The 27,860-nt window shown below is 37.1% G+C and overlaps 1 protein-coding gene and 1 non-coding gene across 2 annotated transcripts in view; one reads left to right on the top strand and one right to left on the bottom strand.

The window, feature by feature from the left end:
* Window positions 1–27,535, top strand: part of NUFIP1 (nuclear FMR1 interacting protein 1) — a 44,431-nt gene extending 16,896 nt beyond the window's left edge. Inside the window, exons 6-10 of the mRNA XM_059995948.1 lie at window positions 4,728–4,820; window positions 9,168–9,361; window positions 19,187–19,303; window positions 25,340–25,572; window positions 26,907–27,535. Of these exons, the coding sequence (XP_059851931.1) occupies window positions 4,728–4,820; window positions 9,168–9,361; window positions 19,187–19,303; window positions 25,340–25,572; window positions 26,907–27,023 (754 nt within the window). The 3' untranslated portion in view covers window positions 27,024–27,535. The remainder of the gene's footprint in view (window positions 1–4,727; window positions 4,821–9,167; window positions 9,362–19,186; window positions 19,304–25,339; window positions 25,573–26,906) is intronic.
* LOC132414006 (small nucleolar RNA SNORA40) lies at window positions 7,430–7,550 on the bottom strand. The gene has a single exon (XR_009516884.1). It is a non-coding gene; the product is annotated as a small nucleolar RNA SNORA40 (small nucleolar RNA).
* Window positions 27,536–27,860: the final 325 nt, after the last annotated feature.

Genomic DNA, 27,860 nt, shown 5'->3' on the forward strand with positions numbered 1-27,860 from the left:
TCCAGCTGAAATCCTGCCAGACTAAAATTTGGGGAGTATTTTTCCTTATCTGCCTAGAGGGGTATCTTGTTCCTCTTTGAATGTGGTATCCCCTCTGCCTCCTTAGCGTATGTGCCCCTCATTATGGTACTATTGATGAACTTTTTTGCTTATGTGTCTTTTTTAAAAAAATAAATTACAAGCTTTAGAAATGTAAGAACCATGGTTTGTGTGACTGTTTATATCCCATGGTGCCATAGGTAGAAGGGATGTTTATAAATGTCGATATATGTAAATGGGGCTTGAAAATATTTTTATTATGGGTGTTACTCTATTTTGGTATATACAAGTAAGTGGTTGGAGAAATCTTGCTGAGATTCATATTTTTAATTTATGTTTTAAACTATACTTTTGTCATTGTTAAAGAAATTGGGCAGTGTTGATCAGATTAATAACTGTAGTTGGAATTCAGTAATATAACTAATGGTACTTAAACTGCTGTGGGTTTGAACAATAAATTCTCACCACATAGGACAGATCATCACCAAGACAAACCAAATTGATCTGTATTTGAATGCATTACTTTCTACAGTAGCTTTCCCCATTTGAACGTGAACTCTGCCACCTTGTGGTTTTGTGCAACAAGTGCTTTAAAGGAAAAAATTCCACTGGCTAGAGAAACTTAAGGAATATTAACATTTGAAGATGCAAACTAGCTTAGGTAGCACGTGTTTCTCTAAAGTCCCTGGTAGAAGACTAGTTTGGTTTTGTAATGTAATCGAGAACTCTCAGCCACCTTTGAATTTATGTTGATGTACATTATAGCTTTGAATAACTTCCTGACAAGAGTTTAGCTTCAAATTAGAGGTAAACATTCAGTATTTGAAAAGGCAAAGATTGTTTTATATATGGCCAAGGTTACTGAAAAGAGATAGGAGTAGACTCTTGCCTTTAAGACCCTCACTCTAATGGGAGACGTGGGAAGAATATCCGTAGGTGGCCGTGAGAGCACAGGCAACTGAAGCATTAATTTTTGCTGTGTGGGGATAACAGTGTCTGGTCAAGGGATAGCTGGCGTCTTTGGAAGGCAGGGCAATCAGTTCGTTTTGCAGGACTTCTTGTGAGAGGGGTCGTGCCACCCCTTCCCTCCCCCTCCAATTTATTTGAAGGTGAAGTTTATTCTTTTTTAATGCGTAGTTCTGACAAACATCCATAGTTGTGTTTAATTAAAAACTTTAAGGCTTTCCACCAGTAACCTGCAAAAAAAGAAATCCTAGCCGAAAAAAACCGGTAGTTATTTTTTCTTAATTCCTGTCGGGTACAAATGCTGTATGATTTGGCATTAGGAAAAATGAGTGGTAGAGGTTCGTTTCCCAAACCTCTTATTTTAGAGATGTTGAAACCTACTTCACGGCAGATTTGGAGTCCACTAGGTGGAGTAGTTGTGTTATTTATTTTAATACTGCAGTTACTGTGGCTCTGAGGAAACGCTTTACAGCTGTGTCCCCAGTTCTTTCAGAATTCCAGCAGAGGGGCTGTGCTCCTAAAGAATGCTACATCTTTTTGAAGTTTGGAAAGACTTTGAAATAAAAATGCAGTAGTGTTGAAGTAGCTGTGATTCAGGGAGAATAAAGAGGGATTGTGTTTTTCTACAGAAGAGGCTTAAGGGAAAAGCCAAGGAGTGGGTGGTGATTTGAGTATAAGGAAAGAGAAGGGTAACCAGAATGAGATGTGCTAAGATAATGGTTGGTTCCATGTTGCTAATTTATTGACTCTGGGGCTTAAGGATTGTCACTGGAGGCTTAAAGGCTTAGGCAAGGGGAAGACAAAGGGGGGGTAAGAAATGAAAGAGGGAGAAGAGAGCAAGATAGAGAGCATACGGTTTCAGGGCCACTTCCTTTTGGGGTGTTGGGAAAAGATGGAAGTAGGGAGAAAAGTGATTTTAGCAGATAAAAATAGAGAAACCAACTGTGAAAATACCACTTGTCACAGTCTTTATAGCTTTATAACATCCATTCTCTACCAGGAGATATTGGACTAAATTTTATTGGTATGTAATTGTACAATGTAACACAATTTGTGATTTTTCTCAACAGTTTTCTCTGGATTTGTGTAATTTAGAAACCTGAACTGTGTCCTTTATCAAAGATCCAGACTTTTCCTTATTCTTGTATCTCACTAGTATGTTGCTGGAAGGGGCTTCTGATTATTGTTGTATGTATAACTAGGTCTTGTGTTTCTGGTTTCCCATTTGGGGGGATAATTTGCTCTCTGGTACCCTTGTTTTCCCTAGTTTTTAGTCTCTAGGTTCTATGTAAATAAGAATGGTATAACTTTTGCAAGAAAATTTTATTAATTTAAGCACTGATATATAGAATCTTATAACTTTGGAAGGGATATAAAAATCCCCTACCTTTAGGAAAGTGACACTTCAGTCAGCCAGAAAGAAGAAGTGAGCTGTTTTAAAAGACTTCCACCAAAGGAGTTTCCACAACATTCTTGATGTCTCATTCAAGGAATTCTTTATTATATCTCACCTAAAATCCACTTCCTGTAACAAACTGTTTATATTCCTTATCATTGAGAAACATTTACATAGCTCCTTGCTTATACATGAAACACTGTAGGACCAAGTCTTTATGTTTAGCATATGACCCAACATGTTAAGGGTTGCTCTGTAACACTCAGAAGAAAAACGTTAAAGAAACACATTTTGTGTTTCTTTAACATTTTTAAGAATAAGAATAAGTGAATTTCAGAGGTGTGAAGAGTGTTGATTAGCTGTGAGTTACACGTCTAGACACTGTGGTGCCTGTGAAAGTCATCACCTTTTCCTCATCATTTCTGCTTCGGTGTAGTTTGTCTTCAGGTTGAGAACAGCTGGCTGCCATCTTCTCTGTAAGATCATTTTTTGTCACTTCTCTCCCTCTTTTAAAGGCTGCAAATAGTTCTAGTTCCTTTCATCTTTCTTCAGAGGTTTTATTTTTTCATCCTGTTAATCATCTTTGAGTCTCTTTTGAATCCCCTCCAAGTTTTACTTTTCCTTAACATTCCTTTTCAGTTTAGAAGTACAAAGCTGGATGCAGTGCCCTGAGAGTTTCTGATCACCTTTGAGTGTCATGAGAGGATGATTTCACACTTGTACCTGTGCCAGAGTCCATTTCATATCGCCTTAGATTATGTTTGCTTTCCAAAACTGTACTCATGTGGTGCTGACTGCCTGTCAGATTTTTATCTCCTGTGACCTTGATCTTTTCCTCTTATGTTTATTTATAACTTGTACATTAATCATCTTTTATTTGTGGAGTTTATTTTTCTTGGCTGGATAGATTGCTTTGCACTGTCCTCACTGAAATTCATTGCCTTTCTTTTTCTGATTACTTCACCACTTACTCAATGTCATTTCTATTCTTATCTTCCAGTGTGCCCAGCCCATGGGCTTCTATTGTCTGTGCTATCCCAGTCAGTGATGCAGATGTTAAAAAAAGAAGGGGGTAGAGACAGTGTCCTCGAAATGATGGCAGAACATGATGTGTTGATGTTTCTCAAAATTTACTCTAATGAGCAGCCAGGCTGAGTGGTAGAGGGCTGTCTGTGTTCCCCTCCTTTCATGCTTTTTATGCTCCTAGTATCTGTTCCTCTCACCACCGAAGTTTGGTGCCCCCATCACCACACAGCTGTGCTAAGGAACAAAGAAAGCTTTGTCAGAGCAATTCGTCTTGCACGCTGCTGTCAGATTTAATTCTTTTCACTGCCTTGTTCATATCTTTCCCTGTTCATAACTTTCAGTGGCTCCCCAACGCCACTGAATTAAAAATAGCTTTCTCGTCTGGCATTCGAGGCACATTTTGGCCCCAGCCTCCCTTTCTGGTCTGATTGCCTGTAACTGTTTCTTTAAGAATGAACCACTTGCCATTCTCTCACACATTCTGAGGCCTTGGTTTGTCTGCATTGTTTGCTTAGAACACTCTGACCAAAAAAAGAAAAAAAAAAAGGTCCCTGGCAGTCCAGTGGTTAAGACTCTGTGCTTCCACTGCATGGGGCATGGGTTCGATCCCTGGTTGATCCCACAGGCCATGTGGCGTGGCCAAAAAAAAAAACAAAGCACATGCTGACGCTTTTCCTTCAGATTTTTGTCTCTTAACACCATTTAAGACCAGTGTCTTTCATGTTCCTTTCTTTGTGGATTTCTCCATCTAGATAGGATCTTTCCTTCCCAACCTCCCTTATACTCCTTGGGATGCTTAATATTTTGTCTTGTTATAACTAGTCTTTAGAAATAACCATGCTTTTCTTAACCTTCCTGGTAGACTGTAGCTTTTTTTTTAAGAACTGTCTCTTCCTCATCTTGGTAACTTTGGATATACCTCCTAGTATGTATTTGCATAAGTAGATGCATAAGAAAATACCTTTTTGTTTATAGTATTTATGGGTATGTGCCAAATAAATGAACTCTATATATGAGTTTCAGCACATTATGTGATATATTTGATTTAAATTCTATTGTAAGCTTCTTACTTGGTAACAGACTGGTAGCAGAGTTTGGACTGGCAGCTGGTATATACTTTGAGTAGCATTGTTACAGTCTACTTTTTCACCCTTAAAAAAATTCCAGAAGGAATTAAAAGTTTATATCAATTTACTGCATTAGTCATTAAACAAAAGTTGTTAAATGCAACAATTGCTTGATTGCATAATTAAAATTTACTCTAAAAGCCCTTTTATAATGGACTTTTATTGTTCTCTAGAAATTACCCAACTCTGGCTAATATCGAAAGGAAGAAAAAGTTAAAAATTGAAAAGGAAAAGAGAGGAGCAGTGTTGACAACGACACAGTATGGGTAAGTTCCTTAAAATTGCTTGCACCCTCAGTGCTTATTTTAAATGAATGTATGTACTTATAAATAATAAAAAAGCATACACCCAAATCCTAAAAGCTCTGTACTTTCAATTCTGAAATATTTGCTTTTGTAACTTTTTTATTTAAAAATTTTAAAATTATATTTAAAAATAAGTAGTACCCTACATTTATGTGGTTTTCAAAACGATTTACAGTAACAAGTCTCTTCTGTCTTTGTATCCTAGCTAAACAGTTCTCCTTCCCAGAGGCAACGCATTTTATCTTTCTAGAGATATTTCATCTTTATATAGAACATAGATAATGGTCTTTTTTTTTCCTTTTTTTTTTTTTTTTTGCGGTACGCGGGCCTCTCACTGCTGTGGCCTCTCCCGTTGCGGAGCACAGGCTCTGGATGCGCAGTCTCAGCAGCCATGGCTCATGGGCCCAGCCGCTCCGCGGCACGTGGGATCCTCCCGGACCGGGGCATGAACCTGCGTCCCCTGCATTGGCAGGTGGACTCTCAACCACTGCGCCACCAGGGAAGCCCTTCCTTTTTTGATACTATTGTACGTCTTGCCTTTTTTAGCCAAATAATATACTTGGAGATTGTCCTATATTGACATATAAACAAGACTCCTCATTCTCTGAGGGTGTGTAAGAAGCATAAGAATATCCCAAAGGGTCTTTTTTTTTCTTAAACAAAAAAATTCTCTATTGACAGACATTTAAGTTTTCACCGATCTTTTACTAATAAAAAGTTGCCATTATTGCCCTGTACATATATTTTACACATGTGCAGATATTTCTGAGCATGGATACCTAGAAGTGGTTTTGCTGAGTCAAAAGACATGTGCATTTATAATATTGATAGGTGACTGCCAAATACCTATCATAGAAGCTATTGTAGTTTACTCTCCCACCAGCAGTGTACGAGACATCCCATTTTCCCCAGTGCCTCACATTCATAGAATTTTTTCCATTTTGTTTTGTATTGAGTGTACAACTGAATGAATTTATATACGTTCACATACCTACATACCCATGTAACTTCCACACATTAATAATACATAGAACGTCTTACCTTACAAAGGTTTCTTTCGTAGGCTATCCTTAGTTCCATGCCTCCCCACAAAGGTAACCTCTTTTCTGATTTCTATCATCATAAATTTATTTTACCTGTTCTTAGAACCTTGTATAAGTGGAATCATATAGTATTGATGTGTCTTCTTTAGCGTATAGTTTCTGTGGCTCAAAATTATCTTGTGAGATTCATCCATATTGTTGTGTATAGCTGTAAATCCATTCTTGTTGCTATATAGAACTTAATTGTGAGAATATATATTCATTCTATTATTGATCATTTGGATTTTTTCCAATTTGGGCTATTATGAATAAAGCTACTATGAACATTCTTTTAAGTGTCTTCTGTGGACATAAGTACTTGTTTCTTGTTTACATTGGCCATACACACACACACACACACACACACACACACACACACACACACACACACACTAGGTCATACTAGATATTTAGTTATAATAGATGTAGTCAAACAGTTTTCCAAAACACTTGTACTAATTTATACTCCTACTGACTCTGCATCTAATTGCTGTGTGTCCTGGTCAATGCATAGTATTGTTATACCTTTTCTTCATGTTATACCATTTCCCTCGTGACTAATGATGTTGGACATCTTTTTATATGCTTATCCGTCATGTCGATATTCTCTTGTGAAGTGCCAGTTCAAGTGTTTGACCATTTTTTTTAAAGCGTTTTTTTAATTATGTGTAACATAGACAAAATTATTTGTCAATAAATTTTTGAGGAATTTCACGTGTTCTGATTCTTTCCACTGCCAATCACCTTAGTTCCTCCAAACTCATAATCTTCAAGATAAAATAGCCCTTTCAAAAAGAAGTTGTTATGTTAGCCCACAATTCTTTTAGTTGGGCTTCTTTGATCTCCAGGGGAATATGGACACGCTTCAAAATTCCACACCTGTAATCTTTGGGATCCAGTTTCCTCAAGCGATTTACTTTAGGACCATGTTTAGGGTCAGGAGATGGATCTGCTTGTTTCTTAATTTGACATCCTCTAAAAATGTGTTAGGTTCAAATCGTATTCACTCCTAAGCCATCACACCCTAGAACAGTACAGATCATTGGGATATGCCAATACCTTTTTAAAATCCAGACACTGGGGCTTCCCTGGTGGCGCAGTGGTTGAGAGTCCGCCTGCCGATGCAGGGGACACGGGTTCGTGCCCCGGTCCAGGAAGATCCCACATGCCGCGGAGCGGCTGGGCCCGTGAGCCATGGCCGCTGAGCCTGCGCATCCGGAGCCTGTGCTCCGCAACGGGAGGGGCCGCAACAGTGAGAGGCCCGCGTACCGCAAAAAAAAAAAAAAAAAATCCAGACACTGTGTTCAAGATACAAGCTTAAAAAAAGAAGCCATCTTTGTTTCATGTCAACATTAAAATTAGAGTACTAAATCAATACAGCTGATAATTTAAAAGCTTAAGATATGAGGGAAATTATCAGCTCTGTAGTCCTGGAAGCAATCTTTATGTTTATCAGTACACCCCATCACTTGATTCTCTTTTAGGTATCATGTGCCTTCTTACCTGTATCAAAACTCATACTGAACAGTGAGTTCTGGGTTGCAAAAGAGGATTTATTTTTGCCCCTGTCTAGAAGTCTTTGTCGAGAAATCAAACAAACACAAGTGCTATTGACCACCTTTTAATTGGGTTGCTTTTCTTGATTCGTAGTGGTTATTTATTTAGATACAAATACTTTTTTGCGTAGAGTATAGGTAGTGCAGATATATATAGTCTTGCAATTTGTGGCTTGCCTTTTTACCCTTAATAGGTGTCTTTTTTTTTTTTTCTCCATATGATAGTCTTAACTGCTCAGATATCTGGGGTCAGCTGGGGGTTATCTGGTGATCTTGACAAGCCTTAGTCACAGCTGGTGGTTTGTTAGCTGATGGTTGGGGTGCCTATATAGTTACTATTTGTGGTACTCCTCATTCTTTTTTTTTTTTTTTTTTGCGGTACGCGGGCCTCTCACTGCTGTGGCCTCTCCCATTGCGGAGCACAGGCTCCGGACGCGCGGGCTCAGCGGCCATGGCTCACAGGCCCAGCCGCTCTGCGGTACGTGGGATCTTCCCAGACCGGGGCACGAACCCGTGTCCCCTGCTTCGGCAGGCGGGCTCTCAACCACTGCGCCACCAGGGAAGCCTGGTACTCCTCATTCTTTAGCATAGATCCATCTTTCCATCTGATACCATTTTCCTTTTGCCTGAAAGACTTACTATAACATTTCTTGTAGTGAGGGTCTGCTGGAGATGACTTCTTTCAGCTCTGTGTGTCTGAAAAGATCTTTATTTTACCTTCCTATTGGAAAGATATTTTTGCTAGATAAGTAATTCTAGGTTAACAGTTTTCTAAAAATTTTGTAGTATTTTAAAGATATTGCCCCATTGTTTTCTTATTTGCATTGTTTCCAAGAGAAATCTGCTGTCATTTTGTTCCTCTATATAAAATACCTTTTATCTCTGACTGCTTTTAAGATTTTCTCTTTTTCACTAGCTTTGAGCAATTTGATCATTATGTGCCTTGGTATTATTTTCTTACTTTGTTTTATTGTCCATTGAGAGTATATGTAATGAACCTTTTTTTAAAATGGTCTTTGTTTTCCTATGCATAGTTTACATAAGTATGTGCTCACATAAGTATTTGTTTCCTCCTAAGAGTAGTAATTGCTGTGGTTTGAGAGGGCGCTTGATTTGAGCTAGCTGTGAAATTGTGCTTGGTCTATGATCTTTAAGTTTATTCTCCTGTAATGTGAAGAGAATAATACCTGTCTAATCTATTTTAAGGAGTTACCATGAAGTTTAAACAAGAACCATGAAGTTTAAACAAGAAACACGGTAGCATATTTGTAAAAGCGTCAGAAACTTTAAGGCTACTTACAATTAAGGAGATAAGAGTTAATGCACTTTGTAAAGTCTAAGGAGCATTTTATCTTAATGTATAATAGGAATGAAAGAATGCTGCCAATTAAATTCACTTGCTGTTGATTGTACAACATAGCCCAATTTCAGAGGGATTACATTATGGGAGGAAATGTGCAATTTGGAATTGATAAAGTATGGTATATTGTGGTATGTTATCCTTTTAAAGTTCTACTTTGGAAGCCATTGAATTTATTTTATTCTGGTCTCTTTAATGTACTAGGTGACAGGTGATTGACAGCTAAATTTCTTTTGCATTCAGTAATCTTTTTCAAAATTTTCTTGAAAGGTCAGTGCCTTTTATATTAATTGCATTTTTCTTACTCCAGCAAGATGAAGGGGATGGCCAGACATTCACAGGTGGCAAAAATCAGAAGTCCTGGCAAACGTCACAAATGGAAAAATGGTCGTGCTGGACAGAGAGCAGCCATGGGATCAGGGAATCCCTTGTGTGGTTCGAAGCCTGAAAGTACACCCGAGGCAAATTCAGACCCTCTGGGTGTTTTGGTAAACACCGATTCCGGTAAGCTAAATAAGAAAACTAGCCGTGTTTTTAAGAGTATAGCCAGTGATGCAGAAATTGATTCTTCACATCCTTGTTTGGGGAGAGTTTAATGGCAAAAAATGTAAAAAGGTAGAATGATGCTTTTGTTCTTAATAGGAGTGTTTTGTCAAAAATCTCGTTAAAGACATTTTTTCTGAATCTTGGGAATGAATGCATGAGGCAGGCAGAATGTGGGAGAAAGATTATATTTATTGGATAATTTCCTTAGTATCATATAATCTTGGAAATTTTCTTAAGATTATTTTGAATGTATAGATGTTGTGGATTCAGATTTGCACCATTATGTGAATTTTCCCACCTAGAAAGCAGGAATTCCAATGGAAGCCAGTATTTATGCTGCTCAGCATGAACATGGTCTCTTTGGGTAAATAATATGAATTCCATATATTTAAATAATACTGTTCTTCCTCAGAGCATAGAATATATTTATGTGTGTTTATTGTTTTTTCTTAAATTCCTTCTAGAATTTAGGAGATAAGTTTACTCTTGCTTATAAGTTGAGAAATTAAAGGACCAAAATGTTGCTGTCACAGAAAGATACCGCTAAGGCTTCATTTCTCTCCTGAAAAATAAAAATGTTTATGTAAATATTTTACCACCTTTCCTTCTAATAACGATGTGAGGCTTTATCCAGTTGCTAGTGATTCTTCTTTTGCAAAGGGGTGTTGCTGATGTTACATTGCAGGTTTGCTAGCAGGCTCTGCTCAACTTGGGGGAAAGCGGCTTTACGACAATCACAGATTATGTTATAAATTTATTTATTTTTGGCTGTGTTGAGTCTTCGTTGCTGCCTGCAGGCTTTCTCTAGTTGCAACGAGTGGGGGCTACTCTTCATTGCGGTGTGTGGGCTTCTCGTTACAGTGGCTTCTCTTTGTTGCAGAGCACGGGCTCTAGGTGCGCGGGCTTCAGTAGTTGTGGCTTGTGGGCTCTAGAGCGCAGGCTCAGTAGTTGTGGCGCACAGGCTTAGTTGCTCCGCGGCATGTGGAATCTTCCCAGACCAGGGATCAAACCCATGTCCCCTGCACTGGCAGGCGATTCTTAACCACTGCCACCAGGGAAGTCCCGTGGCAGATTACTGAATTTATGGATGGGAAGAAACAGGGGTATAACTACTTCATTGACTAAATCAGGATGGAAAAAGATCTTGGCATAAGGGAATGTTGGGCTAAGAGTGACAAGATAAAATTTAGTAGGAATAATAATAATAAATTATTTTAACACCAACTAACACTTACTGAGTTAAGGTATTGGGTTGGCCAAAAAGTTCGTTTGGGTTTTTCCGTAAGATGTTACGGAAAAACCCAAACGAACTTTTTGGCCAACCCAATACTTACTGTGCTCTAAATGCTTTGTATATATTAGCTCTTTTCCTCCTGACAACATTTTACGTATGTACAGATGCTACTTCCATTTTCGAACCAAGGAACTTAGAGTGAGTAATTTACCTTAGTCATGCTGCTAATTAATGGCAGAGCCAGAATTAGAATTTAGGTGTCTGACTCCTAGTATACTATACTACCTCTACACGTGAAGTCTGAATTTGGCCAAAAAAAATATTGTAGGAGTCTAGGATAGTTGAGATGTGGGAGAGAGGTTTAAAAAGGCATCTTATCCTTGCTGCTAGCAAGGCAAAGACAGAAGACATTGGGCCAGGGCTGAATTTACTCTTGGGCACTGATTTTTTTTCCTTCAAAAAATGTTGGAGAGAGCGCACATACTTCTTCAAACTTACAGTTTGTGACCTTGATGATGAAATACAATCTGTACCTAAATATAAACTTCCATGTCATTAAAATACTTGAAACACAAATGTGAAGACTACTGTTACAAGCAGTGTTACTAATTTGAAAATTACATAATTCTTCCCTTTATGCAATTTTCTAAATGAACATTTGAAGGATTCTGTAGCACTGAATACTCTGTTTTTGCATTGTTAGCTTTGGTTGGGTGATTCTGTTTTCTCATTTTTAAAGAAGTGTTTCAGTGTATCAATCTGGTGAAACACTAACAAAAAGATGAGTATATCTTGCCTCTATTTGTATGTAGGTCTTCAAGAGACACCTTAGACCTGAGAAACAATAGTTAAATGCCTTTCATCCTCATGGTAGAAGGCATTCAGGCAGATCTACGAGCAGTTGAATGAGAGATAGCAAGTAATTTTGTTTTGGCTTAATGTTGAAACTCTTAGCTATTCTGAGGGTCAGAGATGAAAATGTAAGTCTTGAATATAAAAATCCTAAAAGTAAGCTGTAAATTTATAATATTGTTCTTTGAGGAAATCAGAATACCAACAATCAAATTATGGTAGCTTAATTTTGTAGGAAAGATTCCATTTAAATTTATGTTATTCTTTACCTGGGATTTCTTCTGGACTTTCACATTTTCCAAATCAATGTTTCAGAGTGTTGGTTTTTCAACTTTCCACTCCAGGTATAGCTACAGAAAACTGTATGTACCATTTTTTCACGTGCTCTAGGTATATATCTCAGATTCTCGACTTTCCAATTTATCAGTTTTACCTTGTTTGGAAGCAGCTTCCTTCACATGGGCCAGAGCCAGTCAACCTTCATTAAGATCTAGTTGTGCTTGTTATTCAGGTTGTCGGTGGCAGGGTAGCATTGTGACAGCGTGGCCCTGTTCATGCTCAAATGTCACAGTTGACACTTTTCAGCACTAAGCTCACTTTAAAAATGAAGATCCCAATTTCTTTTATTTTTTGCCTTTTTTGGGCTTAGAACCTTATCTAGACAGCAGCATTCACATTTAGACAAGATAGTAGCTCTTGAGAATCTCTGTAAGCCTCATGTCACGTTTAGAAAATCAGTGCCCGAGCCCACCTTTTTTTGATGGTAGTTGGTAGTATGTGAACCCTCATTAATTGTGCAGATGCTTTGTTTATTTATTTTTAAAGATGGAGAATTTTTAAATTAAATTAAATTTATTTATTTATTTTTGGCTGCATTGGGTCCCCGCTGCTGCACGTGGGCTTTCTCTAGTTGTGGTGAGCAGGGGCTACTCTTCGTTGCGGTGCACAGGCTTCTCATTGCGGTGGCTTCTCTTGTTGCAGAGCACAGGCTCCAGGCGCACGGGCTCAGTAGTTGTGGCACACGGGCCCAGCTGCTCCACGGCATGTGGGATCCTCCCGGACCAGGGATTGAACCCATGTCCCTTGCATTGGCAGGTGGACTCTTAACCACTGTGCCACCAGGGAAGTCCCTGTGCAGATGCTTTAAATTGGGAATTGACATTGTTTCAAAAGGAAAGCCTGTCATTTGGAGTCTCTCAGCTTATGGGTTTTGAGTATGGCCTGTTGTCACTAGATTTCCTTGGTGGTGCTCTGCTCTTGTTTAAATACAGCATGTTCTATGGCTTTCCTGGCCCGTGGTTTTAACAAGTATTGTCTGGGCTAGAAGGAAAGGAGCTGGTCAGTAATGTGTCCTGAGCATCACTGACTAAAGTGCCTCAGTGTCCACAAAACAGGAAGGATCCAGTTTGTTAGTCATTCATTATAACAAATATAGCTATTGTCATAGAACACTGGGACATCAGTCTAATAACTATGCATCGAGGTAAGCTAGATGGCTTCTGTTGTTAAAAAGGTAGACATTCAAGTAAGAAAGTACGCTGGCCTGGCACATCAGAAATCATGAATGCCCATTGTTAAATACCTGGTTTTGAGGTTTGGAAACTATAAACCAAAGTTCCCATTTTTTTAGAGTGACTTTTTCAATATATAGCTTTTTCTTTGTGAGAATTTATAAATCTTCTTGGGGTTACAGCATATAATTGTGCTTTGTTCCACAAAGGCAATAGGAAATAGTTGGGGGAGAGGAGGGTGGCACAAATAAAGAAATAAGTTGTAGAAAGAAGCCAGATGAGAAGCTTTTTCTAATGTTTAGAGTTGGGTAAGACATTCAAAGGGCAGTTTGTTTTTTGTTATTTTCATTTCAATAGGGATTTACTGAGGTCCTACAGTTTGCCTGCCCAGCCCTATAATTCAGTGAAGTCTTTCCCTGCCTTCAAGAAACTCATAGTCTAGTGATAATTTTTAGATTAAAAATTTTTTTTTGGTCATTGGGAACATGATGTGTATGTATGAGAGAGAGAGGTGAGATTTCCCCTAAGAAAAGTGTCACTATTTTCTTTTTTTAACAGTAAAAGAAATTATTGGAGTTGGTATTTATAATGCTTTTAAAGTTTGATTTTATAATCTTCATTGCTATTATTTTTGTACTGGTGTTTTTATTATTTTAATTTTAAAATTTTTTCTTAATTTTTATTCAGTTATAGAAACTTTTATTATCCTAAATTAGACCATCAAAATTTTTAACACACGTTAATATTAAATTGTATAAGACCTTAAAATATTACTCAGGGATCTTTTTCATTATTTTATTTTTATTTTTTATGGTTTCTGTTTTTTTTTTTAATTTTTATTGGAATATAGTTGACTTACAGTGTTGTGTTAGTTTCAAGTGGACAGCAAAGTGAATCAGTTATACATATACATACATCCACTCTTTTTTAGATTCTTTTCCCTTATAGATCATTACAGAGTATTGAGTAGACTTCCCTGTGCTATACAGTAGGTCCTATTAGTTATCTATTTTATATATAGTAGTGTATATATGTCAATCCCAATCTCCCAATTTATCCCTCCCCCCTTTACCCCCCTGTAACCATAAGTTTGTTTTCTACATCTGAAACTCTATTTCTGTTTTGTAAATAAGCTCATTTGTACTCTTTAAAAATTCCACATATAAGCGATACCATATGATATTTGTCTTTCTCTGTCTGTCTTACTTCACTCAGTATGACAATCTCTAGGTCCATCCATGTTACTGCAAATATACTGGTATTTTTAGTTTAGAGAGATGTTTTGGCTGCTTTTATTAAAATGTGGGTGAAGTTTCTTGAGTATTATTTTATCAGCTCTGCCTATGGTATAGTCATTCCAAGATGGCTGCTAGAAATACCTACATTAGAACTGCCAAGTAGATCTGAGCGTCTGTGTGAACAGCCTTCTGTTTTTGAGATGAAGAGTCACCATAGAGGATGTTTTGATAGTGCCAAAAGTGTCATTACATGTGGTGGGTCCCCAAAACATAACTGAGGGGGACGAAATAGGAAAAGAGGTGTTCATTTGTATGAACTCCTAGCTCTTTCCCTTGGGAAGGCAGTTAAGTGTAGTGAGCTTTGTGACACTCCTCGTAATGAGTACACCAACCACTCATGTTGTGGTTTTAATGTATGTCTAAAATTCTTTGCTTCAAGAGGTGGAGATTAATTTCCCTCCCCTTGAATGTGGGCTGGACTTAGTGACTTGTTTTTAGGAATAGAATAATGAAAGAGCAGAATAGTAACGTGGTGGAGACTACCGAGTGATCATGGTTAATATCACCAGTAATAGGTTGAGGTGTACCCCCTGATATATGATGAGAAGGTCACTACCTAAAATCCACAACCTCAGTCTAATCATTAGAAAACATCAGACAGACCCAGCTGAGGGGTATTCTACAATAACTGACCGGTAGTCTTTAAAACAGTCAAGTTCATGAAAGGCAAGGAAATACTGAGAATTTGTCACAGGTTTGGAGAAGACACAGATCAAGGTGTCATGGTGATTGAACGTGATGTGATATGGTGGATTGAATCCTAGAACAGAAAAAGGACATTAGTGGAAAAACTGGTGAAATTACATTACAGTCTGTAGTTTAGGTAGTAGTACTATTCCAATGTTAATTTGTTAGCTATGGTAAATGTACTGTGGTTTGTAAGATGTTAATATTAGGGGAAGCTAGGTGAAGGGTATATGGAAATTCTTGGTACTATCTTTGCAACACTTGTGTAAATCTAAAATTGTTTCAAAATATAAAGTTTAGAAAAAAAGGGAGGCAGGAAAGGGGTGATATGTAGGCCAGTTAAAGCTGTGTGGTCCACTTCTTGAATTGAATTGTGAGGAAACACTTTCTTCCAGGTTTTATTTTCCTATGTTTTCTTTTTCTATTCATTTCTGATTATAAAAATAATGCAGAAAATGTGAGGAAAAAACTGAAAAGCATAAAATAAAAAACAACCTACTTTCTTAACTTACAGACAGCCACTGCTCACGTTTTGTTTTATATCCTTCAGTGTTTTTCTTATACACATGTATGTGATTTTTTAAGAAAAATGGAATCATTTTATTGAAAAGAAAAAAGAATAAGCTCTGAATCCAGACAAAATCAGGTTTCTTTTGTGGTACCACCTCGGCATAGCTCTGTCATTCTGTACCAGTTAGCCTTTTTGAACTTGTCCTTAACTCATTCATGCAAGAGTTTGTTCTTCAAATATTTCTTGAGCACTTATGTACTGTTCTAGGCTCTGAGGATACAGTACTGAACAAAGCCAAACCCCTTCTCTCCTGTACCTTATGTTCTGCTTGGGGCAGCTGCAGTAGATAGGGGTTGATATCCTTCATAACGATGAGTAAAGCTAAGGAAAAGGATGGAGAATGGCAATTGGAGAAAGGGGTGTGCTATTTTATATAATCAGCAATGGCATCTGTATGATAAGGCGACATTAAGAAATCTGAGTAAAATTAGGGGCTGAGACCTGAGGGGAGAGTTTTCCAAGCAGAGAAAGCAACAAGTGCGAACACCCCATGGTGAGAGCATGCTTGTGTATTCAGGGAACAGCAAGATTGGAGTGGAGTAAGCCAGGAAGAAAGTGGTGAAGGATCAGATCAAGTAGGGTCTTGTAGGCAGCAAAGGACTTGGGACTTTACTCCGAGGTTGAGCAGAGAGGTGATGTGATGTGTTAAGGTGGAGAATGGACTGCAGAGGTGGGCGGGTCATATCAGGGTGTCCTTTTAGGAGGCTGCTAGAACTGTCCAGGTAAGAAATGTTGACTGGGACTGGGGTTATAGAAGTGAAGTAATGAGGAGGAGTACGATTCTGGATATATCTTCAAAATAGAGCTGACCGTATTTGTGGCTAGATTGGATATGGTATGTGAAAAGGAGAAGAGTCAAGGGTGATTGCTAGGTTTTGGCGTAACCATGAAGAAGAGCTGGCGTTTATTGAGATGGAGACTACTGGCAGGCATGTTTGGAGGAGAAATCAAGCGCTTGTTTTTGGACGTGTTAACCTTTGAGGTGCCTATTTGATACCCAAGCAGAGATGTTGAATAACAGTTAGGTTATTCTGGAGTTTAGGGGATAATTGAAGGCTGGAGGTATACATTTGTGATTTACCAGGATCTAGATAGTACTTTGAGATAAAATGAGATCATAAGAGGAGGAGGAGGCATAAAGAGAAAAGGTTGCTGAGTATTGGACCCAGGGACATTCAAGAATTTTGAAGTTGGTCAATGAAGAGAATTTAGTAGGGAGACTGGGAAAGGAGAGCCAAGTGAAAGGGTTCTGGAAGCCAAGTGAAGGAAATGTTTTTAAAAGTAAAACATGACTACAGTTGGCCCTTGAACAATTTGGGAGGTTAGGGGCACCAGCCCTCCACGTGGTCGAAAATTCAAGTGTAACCTGTAGTCTGCCTTCCATGTAATGCAGTTCTTCTGTATCCACAGTTCCCAATCCATGGATTCAACCAACTGCAGATCAGTTTCAATAGTATTTACTATCGAAAGATATCTGTGCATAAGTGGACCCATGAACTTCAAGCCCGTGTTGTTCAAGGGTCACTTGGACTGTCAGATGTCATCACTAAGTTAAATAAGATGAGCACCAACAAGTATTCCTCTTTGGCAACACAGAGGAATCCAGTGAACTTGGAAGAAAAAGGTTCACTGGTGTGGTGGGCCTGAAAGGCAGATTGGAGTAGATTCTGGAGCGTGTCAGATAGCTGTAGGACATTTCAGGCCCAGGTGTTCCCTGGTGAATTATACAAATAGTTATTTGGGGTTTTGCTCTGAAAGCGAACAGAGAAATGGGCTATAGCTGGAAGACATTTATTAACATTCTAGACCAGAGAGACATTTTGGTAGGATGACTTAATTTTAAGAAGAGGACTTTATATATCTGTAGGAGATATTCTAGCCCACTAGTTAAGAAGTGGGATTTGGAATCAGATAGCTAGAATTTAAATTTGACCCATGTGTTCTATAGATTTGTTACCTAAAGGATCATCCAGTTCAGATTCTCTGAATTTTGGTTTCATCACCTGTAATTAATAATGAAGGCAGGGCTTCCCTGGTGGCGTACTGGTTAAAAATATGCCTGCCAAGGCAGGGGACACGGGTTTGAGCCCTGGTCCGGGAAGATCCCACATGCCGTGGAGCAACTAAGCCCGTGCGCCACAACTACTGAGCCTACGCTCTGGAGCCTACAAGCCACAACTACTGAAGCTCACGCTCCGAGAGCCCGTGCTCTGCAACAAGAGAAGCCACCGTGATGAGAAGCCCACGCACTGCAACAAAGAGTAGCCCCAGCTCGCCACAACTAAAGAAAGCTCACGTGCAGCAACAAAGACCCAATGCAACCAAAAAAATAAAAATAGTGAAGGTGATACTTCATAAGGATTAAATGAGCTCATGCTTTTAAAGAGCATTATATAGTCAACTGTATTGTACTTTTTGGTGCCTCTCTTTGGGTCTTAGAAGGAAATACTACACTTTGGTACATCATCATTCAAACAATGAGATGACCAGTGTCTGTACTAATATTGTTGCAGATTCTGTTTTATCCACTAGTAACTTATTTATATATATATATAACTGCATATTTTCCTTTCCCTTTATTAATTCAGGAGAAAAGGTAATAAGTTAGTTAAAAATCGACAAGGAGCAGTGTTTGGAGGGGCTGCTGCTGGGCAGTGTGGATTGGGGGAGGAGAGAGGATTTAACTTCATCCACCAGAAGGTGGTAATTCCATACTCACATAAAAGTTTCCTCCTGTTTCCTACTGGCATGTTTTGGTTTCCCTTAGACTGACTTGGTAAACGTTAAGTACTGTCTTGAAACATTTCATATTGGTTGTGGGTTGAGTTGGTTCACTACACAGACAGGTTACTTACTGTCTTCATTCTTCAGTCAGGCATTACTGACTTGTTTAGAATAGATGTAATACATTTTGAGAGCTGCCAAAAATAAATGTAATAGGTGGTGTCCGGGGGCTATAGCTAGGCTTACTGGGCTCTGATCAAACACTTTACCTTTGGCAGGCTCTTAGTACTTGGTAATTCTCATAGTTGGCTTGTTTACTTAAGTTCTTAGAAGTTCTAAATAATAAAAATTTTGGGCGGATTCAGTTCAGCGGAACTCTTTGTGCCTTCAGCTATAGAATGGTTGAAATGTTATATGTGCCCTCTAACCCCGTCGTAAAAACAACAAAAAGAGTGGATATTTTATATTTTACTTATTCTAAATCTAATTTTCATAGTCTGTGATCCTAATCCAGTGAAGTCAAATAAGTTTATGGCCTTCCTGCTACCTTAATAAAATTAATTAATAGCCTAAATAAAATAAAATAATAACAAAGACTGTCTGGTTAATTTAGAGAAGGCCCAAGTTCCATAACCTGTGAAGCATGGTAAGAAACTGAGTCGTGTATAGCTTCCATTTGCCCCTCTGTTTTCTCTTTGGGGTAGATAGCTTATCTGACCATAAAGATTTAAACCAAGGGGAAATTTTTCGAGTCTCCTGGATTTCATTTTTGGGAAGATTGAGGAAATGATCAGAAATTACTTTCTTTTCACTAACACATGAGGGAGTGGGGGGCTGTCAGCTTTCTTTCTTATGGTTGTAGATATTTTTGGTATACAGTTTTACTCTTAGGTCTTTCTATTCCAGAGTCCGATAAAGAGGAGAAACCACAAAATGCTGTCATACCTAAGGAAGTGACACCAGCCCTGTGCTCCCTAATGAGCAGCTATGGCAGCCTCTCGGGGTCGGAGAGTGAGCCAGAAGGTAAGTTATGGGCTCAGTTGTTACAGTTAGGTTTGTTTCGTTGCTTTTTGCCTTTGATGTACACTACGCATCAGTAGCATCCTTTCATATGTATGTGTCTGAGGACAAGATGTGTCATGCACATTCTTTGATCCTCAAGTTCCTTCTTCGTTTGATTCAGAAGTTAACATGGGATGAAATGAAGTGGGAGAAATGGGGAAATGTATTGCTCCTCTAGGAGAAAAGGGCAAACAATAATAAAAGAATAGGAAGGGGAAGAGATAATATCCACTAGTGAAATCAAAGAATATTCTAAAAGATATAGTGAAGAAGGTTAATTACTTCTCTCTACTCTCAAGAACCCTTGTCTTAACATGTTTTGCACCTTTAGTAGGTGGAGCGAGGTCCTTTGTGACGAAGAGGATAATAACATTCCTTACATGTATATGGGGCATTGCTCTTTATAGAGCTCATTTACCTAAATTATCTCATTTGGAGAACACAGTAACCCTATACTTGCGTTGCATTCGCCTGTGTATGTACTTTAAAGGTTGAGAGACACGGAATCCTTTAGATAGTCTTTCTGAGAAGTTAACCTTGTTCAGGATACATGTCTTAACCTTTAAAGATGATAATAAACCAGCTCAATCACTAGCGTCTCTTTTAGGGCCACCTAAAAGAGCTGCAGGTAGGCTTGGCAGTATGGCAGTTCTTAACCCAAGGTTCATATCAGTAATCCAGCATTTGTTTAGTGAATAAGCATGTGTCCTACTGTGCCTGTGTACCTGGCTCTGCATGGTCGTTTTATCTAGGCTTCACCAACCAACCATGAGAGAATTCATGAGTGTGTGTCTCAGATATGTAATCACAGTAGGGGCTGTACTCAAGAATAGAGGGTCTTAAAAGTGAATATGTAGGATGAAGGGAAGGTTTGAATGTAATTGGATGAAGATGGCAGGACTTTTAATGTTGGCTAGGCTAGAGAAAATCAATGTTTGTGTAGTTGAGATGTTGAAGGAAGAGTTGGGCTTTAATACGAAAGTTAAGGTTTAGATCTATCTATAACAGGAATTTTTTTCCCCTTTTTTCCTTTTACTATGGTAGCTGGCTAAAAGCTAGTTGAATTTTGAAATATAAACTACTTTGGCTTTATCAGAATATTCCTTAGCAGATGGTTGCCTCTTCTTATTTTTTTTTTAATCTTAAGAAAAACAGTATTTATTTCTTTACTCTTGTTTCCATTATACTGATATGAAGATGAAGTTATTCTTTAAACACGTATTACATTTCCTGCTTATCATTTGTATTTATGACAGGTGATAGCAAAGAAAGCTATTACCAGATTACTGAATCCCATAAAAACAAGCTGTTCTAATGCTTTCTTCTCTCATTCTTAAGATAAAACATTTTATACTCATGTCTTCATTTTGAGGCTGCCACTATTTTTTAAATTAGAAGGAAGAAAGGAAACTGGAAGGGATCTTTGAGGTTTCAACCCTCCATTTTATAGACCCTTAAGCTTCGAGAGGGTAGGTTTGCAAAGCTAGTATATGGCAAAGCTGATGTAAAGCTTAGGTTTAGGGACTTAAATGTCTAAAGAAGCCAACTATATTGCCTTCCATCACAGTCTTTCTTTGTGTGGCATTTGCTATCTTCCTGCACAGTAATGCATAGCTTTTCTTTTCTAGTACATAACAGAAGATGTTGTCTGTTAAAAGATATATTTGATTTTGTATGAATTCGTTTTGACTAATTGCTTAAAATGTCCTGCCTTAAGGAAAATGTCCTTGCTTCACATTCCTAAGCCTTAAGAATTATTTTATGTAATTTGAATTTAGCTTTATTAAGCCATCCAGGTCACTAGCAAATTTCTAACTTTCAGTGTTAATTCTGGGCTATAGGATAGGATAGGATATTGACATAGAGGGACTTCAGAGTAAATAAACCAAGGAAATAAAGTGAGCCTTCTCTGAACCATGAAACAGTGTCTAGAAGGCTTCTTATTTAAGTAAGTTCTAAATGGAGATAAGCAGTCTGATTCTCACAGATTTTAACGACCGTATTTTCATATTTAAGACCTGTCTTAACTTAGGAATTAACATAGAAGTGTGTAGAGGATCTTAAACATGAATAGTGCTTTTCCAGAATGAATTTTAAGCAAGGAAAGGGTCCTTCCAGAAAGACTGAGCAAAAGAAGAGGCTATATACTTGGTTCTGGGGCTTTCAGAATCGTTAAGATACAGATAAGAAAGAAAATTTCAGTGAGCAGTATTTCCAAACGTTTTATCTATCCTGGGTCTTGCATGTTAGTTTTTTGTTTTTGTTTGCGCCATATGAGAAGTTAAGCACAGTTCTGCAACTCCCCAAAATTGTTATGTTTCTTCAAACAGGTTTGGCTATGATTGAGGGACATAAGAGAAAATAGTGCCCTAGTTTTTCTTTTTTGCCTTTAATTATTATTCCCATAGTTTTGAACTCTGCAAACCACTTGTGAATTCTTAGCTCCATTGTTTTATGGTTATATTTCTCTTCTTTTCCTCTTTTCCCCATTAGTTTGAAGGCACATTAAAATCACTATCAGGGCAAATTCTTATATAGTGCTTACTCTGTTTCGGGCACTGTTTAATGTGCTTTACTCATTTAATTATTGCAGTAACCTCATGAAGTAGGTGCCATTACTTATGAGGAAATTTAGGCAGAGATAAGTAGCTGCTCCAAGGTCACACAGCTAGGAAGTCTTGGATCTAGAATTTGAACCTAACAGTTTGTAACAGAGTCTGTGCTTCTAACACTTACCCTGTACTTCCTTTCAAATGTAATTTCCACATTCAGTACTATGTAATGCTTGAATGTTGAGGGTTTTGAGGCATATGATTAGCCTGTTACACTCTTGTCCAGGCAATTGAACTCAGTTCCCAACGTCTAGGATAGAACTCTTTATATCACATTAGCCTATAATTCATGGTAATCAAAAATATAGAAAAACCATTTGGGGCTGAGAGGAGGGAATTCCTATCTTAATACTTGTGAATTTTCAACTGATTATATGGTGGTGGTTGTTTTTTTTCTCAATGTGGTGAAATACACCAATTGATTTTCAAATGTCAAACTAACTCTGTATTCCTGGGATAAAGTCTACTCGGAATTGGTGTATTACCTGTTTAATACATTACTGGATTTGATTTGCCAATATTTTATTAAGGATTTTTGCATCCGTGTTCTTGAGGAATATTAGTCTGTGTTTTTCTTCTCTTATAGGCTTTGTCTGGATTTGGGATGAGTTGGGATCTGTTTCCTCCTCCTCTTTTAAGGATTTGTGTAGAATTGCTGCAATTTTTTCTTGTTTGTAGGATTCAGTAGTGAAGCCATCTGTACCTGGCATTTTCTCTGGGGGAAGATTCTAAATTAATCAAATTTCCTTAATAGGTATAGCACTATTCAGATTTTCTACTTTTTCCTTGAGCCAATTTTGGTAATTTATATTTTTCAAAAGAATTTGTTTCAATTTGACCAATTGTCAAGTTTATTGGCATAAAGTTGTTTGTGATATTTTCTTGTGATATATGTAGGATTTATAGTGATGTTCCTTCTTTGATTCCTTATACTATTAATTGGGTTTTTTTTCCCCCTTTTTTCTTGATCAGATCATCTTGCTAGGTGTTTATTAATTTTATAAATCTTTTCAAGGAACTGCCTTCTGGCTTTGTTGATTTTTTTCTGTTGTCTATTTCTAATTGATTTTCACACTTTCACTCTTTCTTTCCTCCTCACTTTCTACCTTGTCACAGTAGAAACTGAGATAAGTGATTTTAAATTTTTTTCATTTCTAATGTAAGCATTCAGAGCTATACATTTGCCTCCATGCATTGCTTTAGCTGCATCCCGCAAATTTGACACATTTTGTTTTCATTTTTATTTATATCAAAATATTTTTTAATTTCTCTTGTGATAAGTCCTTTAACTCTGGTTATTTAGAAGTCTGTTGTTCAGCTCCAATTTTTTGGAGGGTTTTTAACGATAGTTTTCTGTTATTGATTTTATTTACTTCTGTTATGGTCAGAGAACATATTCTATATGCTTTCAGTTTTTCAATTTATTGAGATTCGTTTTATACCCCAACACATATATACCCCAAAACATGTTTATGTGAACTTGACAAGACTGTGTGTTGTGTTAGCAGGCATGAAAACAACATGAATCTCCTGGTACGTCTCCATCAGAGCTCCTAGGTGACCAGGAGTGAGCAGTCATATTTTGAAAGGAATCTTTTTCTGAGCAGTAGGTCTCATCAATAGGCTTGATATAGTCAGTAAACCATGTCATAAACATGTGCTGTGTCATGCAGGCTTCGTTGTTGCATTTATAGAGCACAGGCAGAGTAGATTTAGTGTAATTCTTAAGGACCCTAGGATATTCAGAATGGTAAAGGAGCATTGGCTTCAACTTTAAGTCACCAGCTGCATTAGCCCCTTACAAGAGAGTCAGTTTGTCCTTTGAAGCTTTAAAGGCAAGCATTGTCTTCTCCTCTCTAGCTATGAAAATTCTAGATGGCATCTTCTTCCAATACAAGGCTGTTTCGTCTACATAGAAACTCTGTTGTTTAGTGTAGTCGCCTTTGTTAATTGTCTTAGCTAGGTCTTCTGGATAATTTGCTGCAGCTTTACATCAGCACTTGCTGCTTCACCTCGCACTTTTATGTCATGATGACGGCTTCTTTTAAATCTGTTAGTTTCAGACCTTTCTTCTGCAGCTTCCTCACTTCTCTCGGCCTTCATAGAATTGAAGAGAGTTAGGGCCTTGCTCTGGATTATAGGCTTTTGCCTTAAGGGAATGTTGTGGCTGGTTTGATCTTCTGTCCAGACCACTACAGCTTTCTGCATATCAGCAGTAAGGCTGTTTCCCTTCCTTATCATTTGTGTGTTCACTGGAGTAGCACTTTTAATTTCCTTCAAAAACTTTTCCTTTGCTTTCACAACTTGGCTAACTGGTACAAGAGGCCTAGCTTCTGGCCTGTCTCAGCTTTTGACTTAAAAGTGAAAAACGTAAAAAAAAAAAAAAAAAAAAGTGAAAAACGTGAGACACTTCCTTTCACTTGAACACTCAGAGGCCATTGTAGCACAGTTATTAACTGGCATAATTTCAGTATTGTGTCTCAGGGAATAGGGAGGCCTGCGGAGAAGGAGAGAAATGAGAGAATGGCAGGTAGGTAAAGCAGTCAGAACATACATATTTATGAATTAAGTTTATTGTCTTATATGGGCATGGTTTGTGGTGACCCAAAACAATTACAATAGTAACATCAAAGATCACTGATTACAGATGACTATAACAGATTTAATAACAGTGAAAGTTTGAAATATTGAATCACCAAAATGTGACAGAGAGACATGAAGTTTGAAATATTGAATTACCAAAATGTGACAGAGAGACATGAAGTGAGCAATTGATGTTGAAAAAATGGTGCTGATAGACTTGCTCAATGTTGCCACAAACCTTCAATTTGTACAGAACGCTCTATCTGTGAACAACATTAAATCGAAGCACAGTAAAGTGAAGTATTCCTGTAATTTTAAGAATTTTATAGCAATATACTTAGATTTTCCTCTTCCCTTCCTTTGTGCTATTGTTATCTTAGATTTTAATTCTATAGATGTTATAAATCCTACATACATTGTTATTATTATTTTTGCTTTAAATAGTCAATTATCTTTAAAATTTTTTTCAAATGAGAAAAAAGGTCTTTTGTATTTATCCACATATTGACTTTCTGGCACTCTTCATTCCTTTGTGTAGATCCAAGTTTCCATCTGGTATCATTTCTTTCATAGGGATCGTTTTCTGTAGTTCTTTGTGGTAATCTCAATTATTGGCAGTCATAGCTCACAATTTGAAAAATTTTGTATAATACATTGTACATGCTCAGTTTTAACTAATAAGTAGCCAGTATTATGGCTGGGGAAGGGGAATATTATGGGGTGTGTTTTTTTGTTATCTGTGTAAGTTTTCCCTGTTTTTTAATTTGTTTTTTATTTTTGTGTTTGTATTTCATCACATTAGAAGTTCCCATCAAGACTGAAGCAGACATTCTGGCAGAAGACCAGGTTCTTCATAGCAGTACTCCTAAGAAACCAAGTCAAGATGTTAAAGCAACTGTTAGAAATTTCTCAGAAGCCAAGTATGAGAGCCAAAAGAAAAGTTTTAAAAACACAAATCCTAAGAGGAAAAAAAATTATCGCAATTATCAAACATTATTTGAACCAAGAACACACCATCCATATCTCCTGGAAATGGTAAGTGATTTTTCTTTATGTTCTTCTTGTGTTCTTCTTGTGTCTTGAAGATAGAGCTCCTGGGCTGGTGTGTGTGTATTTTAAGGTTACCAGAGACATATGCTCCTTGGAGAGTTATCTATGTATCTTAATTCTGAAGCTGCATTTGAAATATAGCTGATATTTGGTAAATGTAGAATAATTACAATTTTCAAAACTGCTTAAAATAAAGGAATCTAGGTTTAAGTGGTTGGTAAAGAAATAGGTATTGAAGTGTACTGACCTTTATAAAGTTTTCCTATTGAGAGCACAGCTAAATACAGTGCAGGCTGAAGGGAGAGAAAGGGTTTTATGTTTATTCTGTGCATTATTGGCTTTATTCTCAGCATGATGTGCTCAAAAATTTATGATCTTTCTTCAAATTGTAAGAAGCAATGCCTCTTTTGATTCTAAGTGATGGACACGAAGCTGTTCAAAGATCCAAGACTTTCATTTCTAAGAGTGATAGAAATACTCTGAAATTTTCAGTGGAATTGTAAAACTATCTATTGGCATTCTGTGCAAAGTCTGATTTTGCCTGGTGAGATATATGCTTCTGCTGTAGCTGAAGTGTTCTGTGACTACACTCTATGACATGTTGTAATACATGTAGACACAGTTGCTTCTTAATAAAAATTGATCTGAAATGTACTCTGTTTTGTAAATTTTGGTGCTATATAAAGTAAATTGCATTTTTTTAATGTTTACCTTATAAGTGGTATATTAAATCATCTTTCTACTGAAAGGTCCTGTGTGGGTGTTTCTGAACTACATTAATGACATCAGAAGTAAAATGAGTAGTTACATTAAATCTTTTTGGCAAATCACATATAATTCCTTGGTTATGTATTCTAGATACCAGGGATTTTCAGCTTTCTTTTAATTACAGTAAACACAAAAATGGGAAGTTCTGAAAGACCAGCAGTGTTAGGATTTTTTACTGCTAGTTTCATTATTACTATATTTACCATATCTCCTTACCACTTTCTGTACTGTTTATAGATTTGGGTTTAGGAGGATCCTGTTTGACATGATTTTTAGATTTAAAGAATTGTAGACTTTTAAACCTATTTTTCCTGTCCTTTGCTTGATAGTCCTAGAGAGGATCTCAAATGTGAACATTTGTGCTTAAGCTAGATAGTTTTGGTTAAAAGGAAATATTCTTGCATTGCGTTTTAGGAAAATAATTAGTAAATATAATACACATCTTTATTGTTCTGTGTTCTTTATATAGAGAAGGCACACATGCTATTTTAGATGGTGTTTCTTGGATATATTTTATTTACCAGCTAATCTTTTTATTTATCATTTTTTAGCTTTTAGCTCCAGACATTCGACATGAAAGAAATGTGATTTTGCAGTGTGTTCGGTACATCATTAAAAAAGACTTTTTTGGACTTAATACTGCTTCTGCAAAAACTAAAGATGAATAGGTGTCTGGTGTTTTAGTACACATATCTGAAGCATGTAAAATAGCAACATCTTCAAGTTTGTGGAGGAAAACCTTTTCTTTTTTTTAAACTGGATTAGTAATTAAATTGTAAGCCTCATGGGCTATTATGTAGGATTTTCAAGTCTTTCCTTTGATTCTATACAAATAAATACATAACTGATTTTTAAGACTGTGTCTGTATTGTTGGGATCATACATAATATTTGCTGGCAGAATTCTACTTTTTATTTGTGTTTATTGCTGTCATGTAAGGAAGTCTGCCCTTGGGCCAGTTAAGAATTGAAGGTACTGGTTTAGGGGTAAAGAAAAAAATTTTTTTAAATTTTAATTCAGCTGAGCAGAGCTATAGATTGGGGAGAGAAATACAGTCATTTTGTTTTTAATATGGGAGAGGAAGAGTCATTCTTTAACTTCAGCAAAGGGGGATGTTTTAGAAATAAACAAAAAGAGCAAATTAATACAATGAGAAGGTCTTGCAATTTTAATTTTCACTGTTTATTTCAAAGGACATGTTGAAATTCACCTATTGGCATTTAAGTAGCACAAATATTGATCATTTGAAACATTATAGATCTGGCCTCTATGTGTGTTTCAATTCAGTTGAAGTGCTACTTTTTGGTATGGTTCAGAATTGGACCTTTTAAAAAATTTTTCCTTTGAAAAAGTATGTAAAGTATAGTACTTGATGAGGTTCAATTAGTTTCTTATAGCATAAACAGTAGTTTGTGAAATCATGGTACCTGAGTTTTAAATAATTAAAATTTGTCCTGTTAAGATAGTAATTGAACCTTCTAAAAATGTTTTATTTTATTTTATTT

Source organism: Delphinus delphis, chromosome 18 (genome assembly GCF_949987515.2).
Source record: "Delphinus delphis chromosome 18, mDelDel1.2, whole genome shotgun sequence".
Lineage (NCBI taxonomy): Eukaryota > Metazoa > Chordata > Mammalia > Artiodactyla > Delphinidae > Delphinus > Delphinus delphis.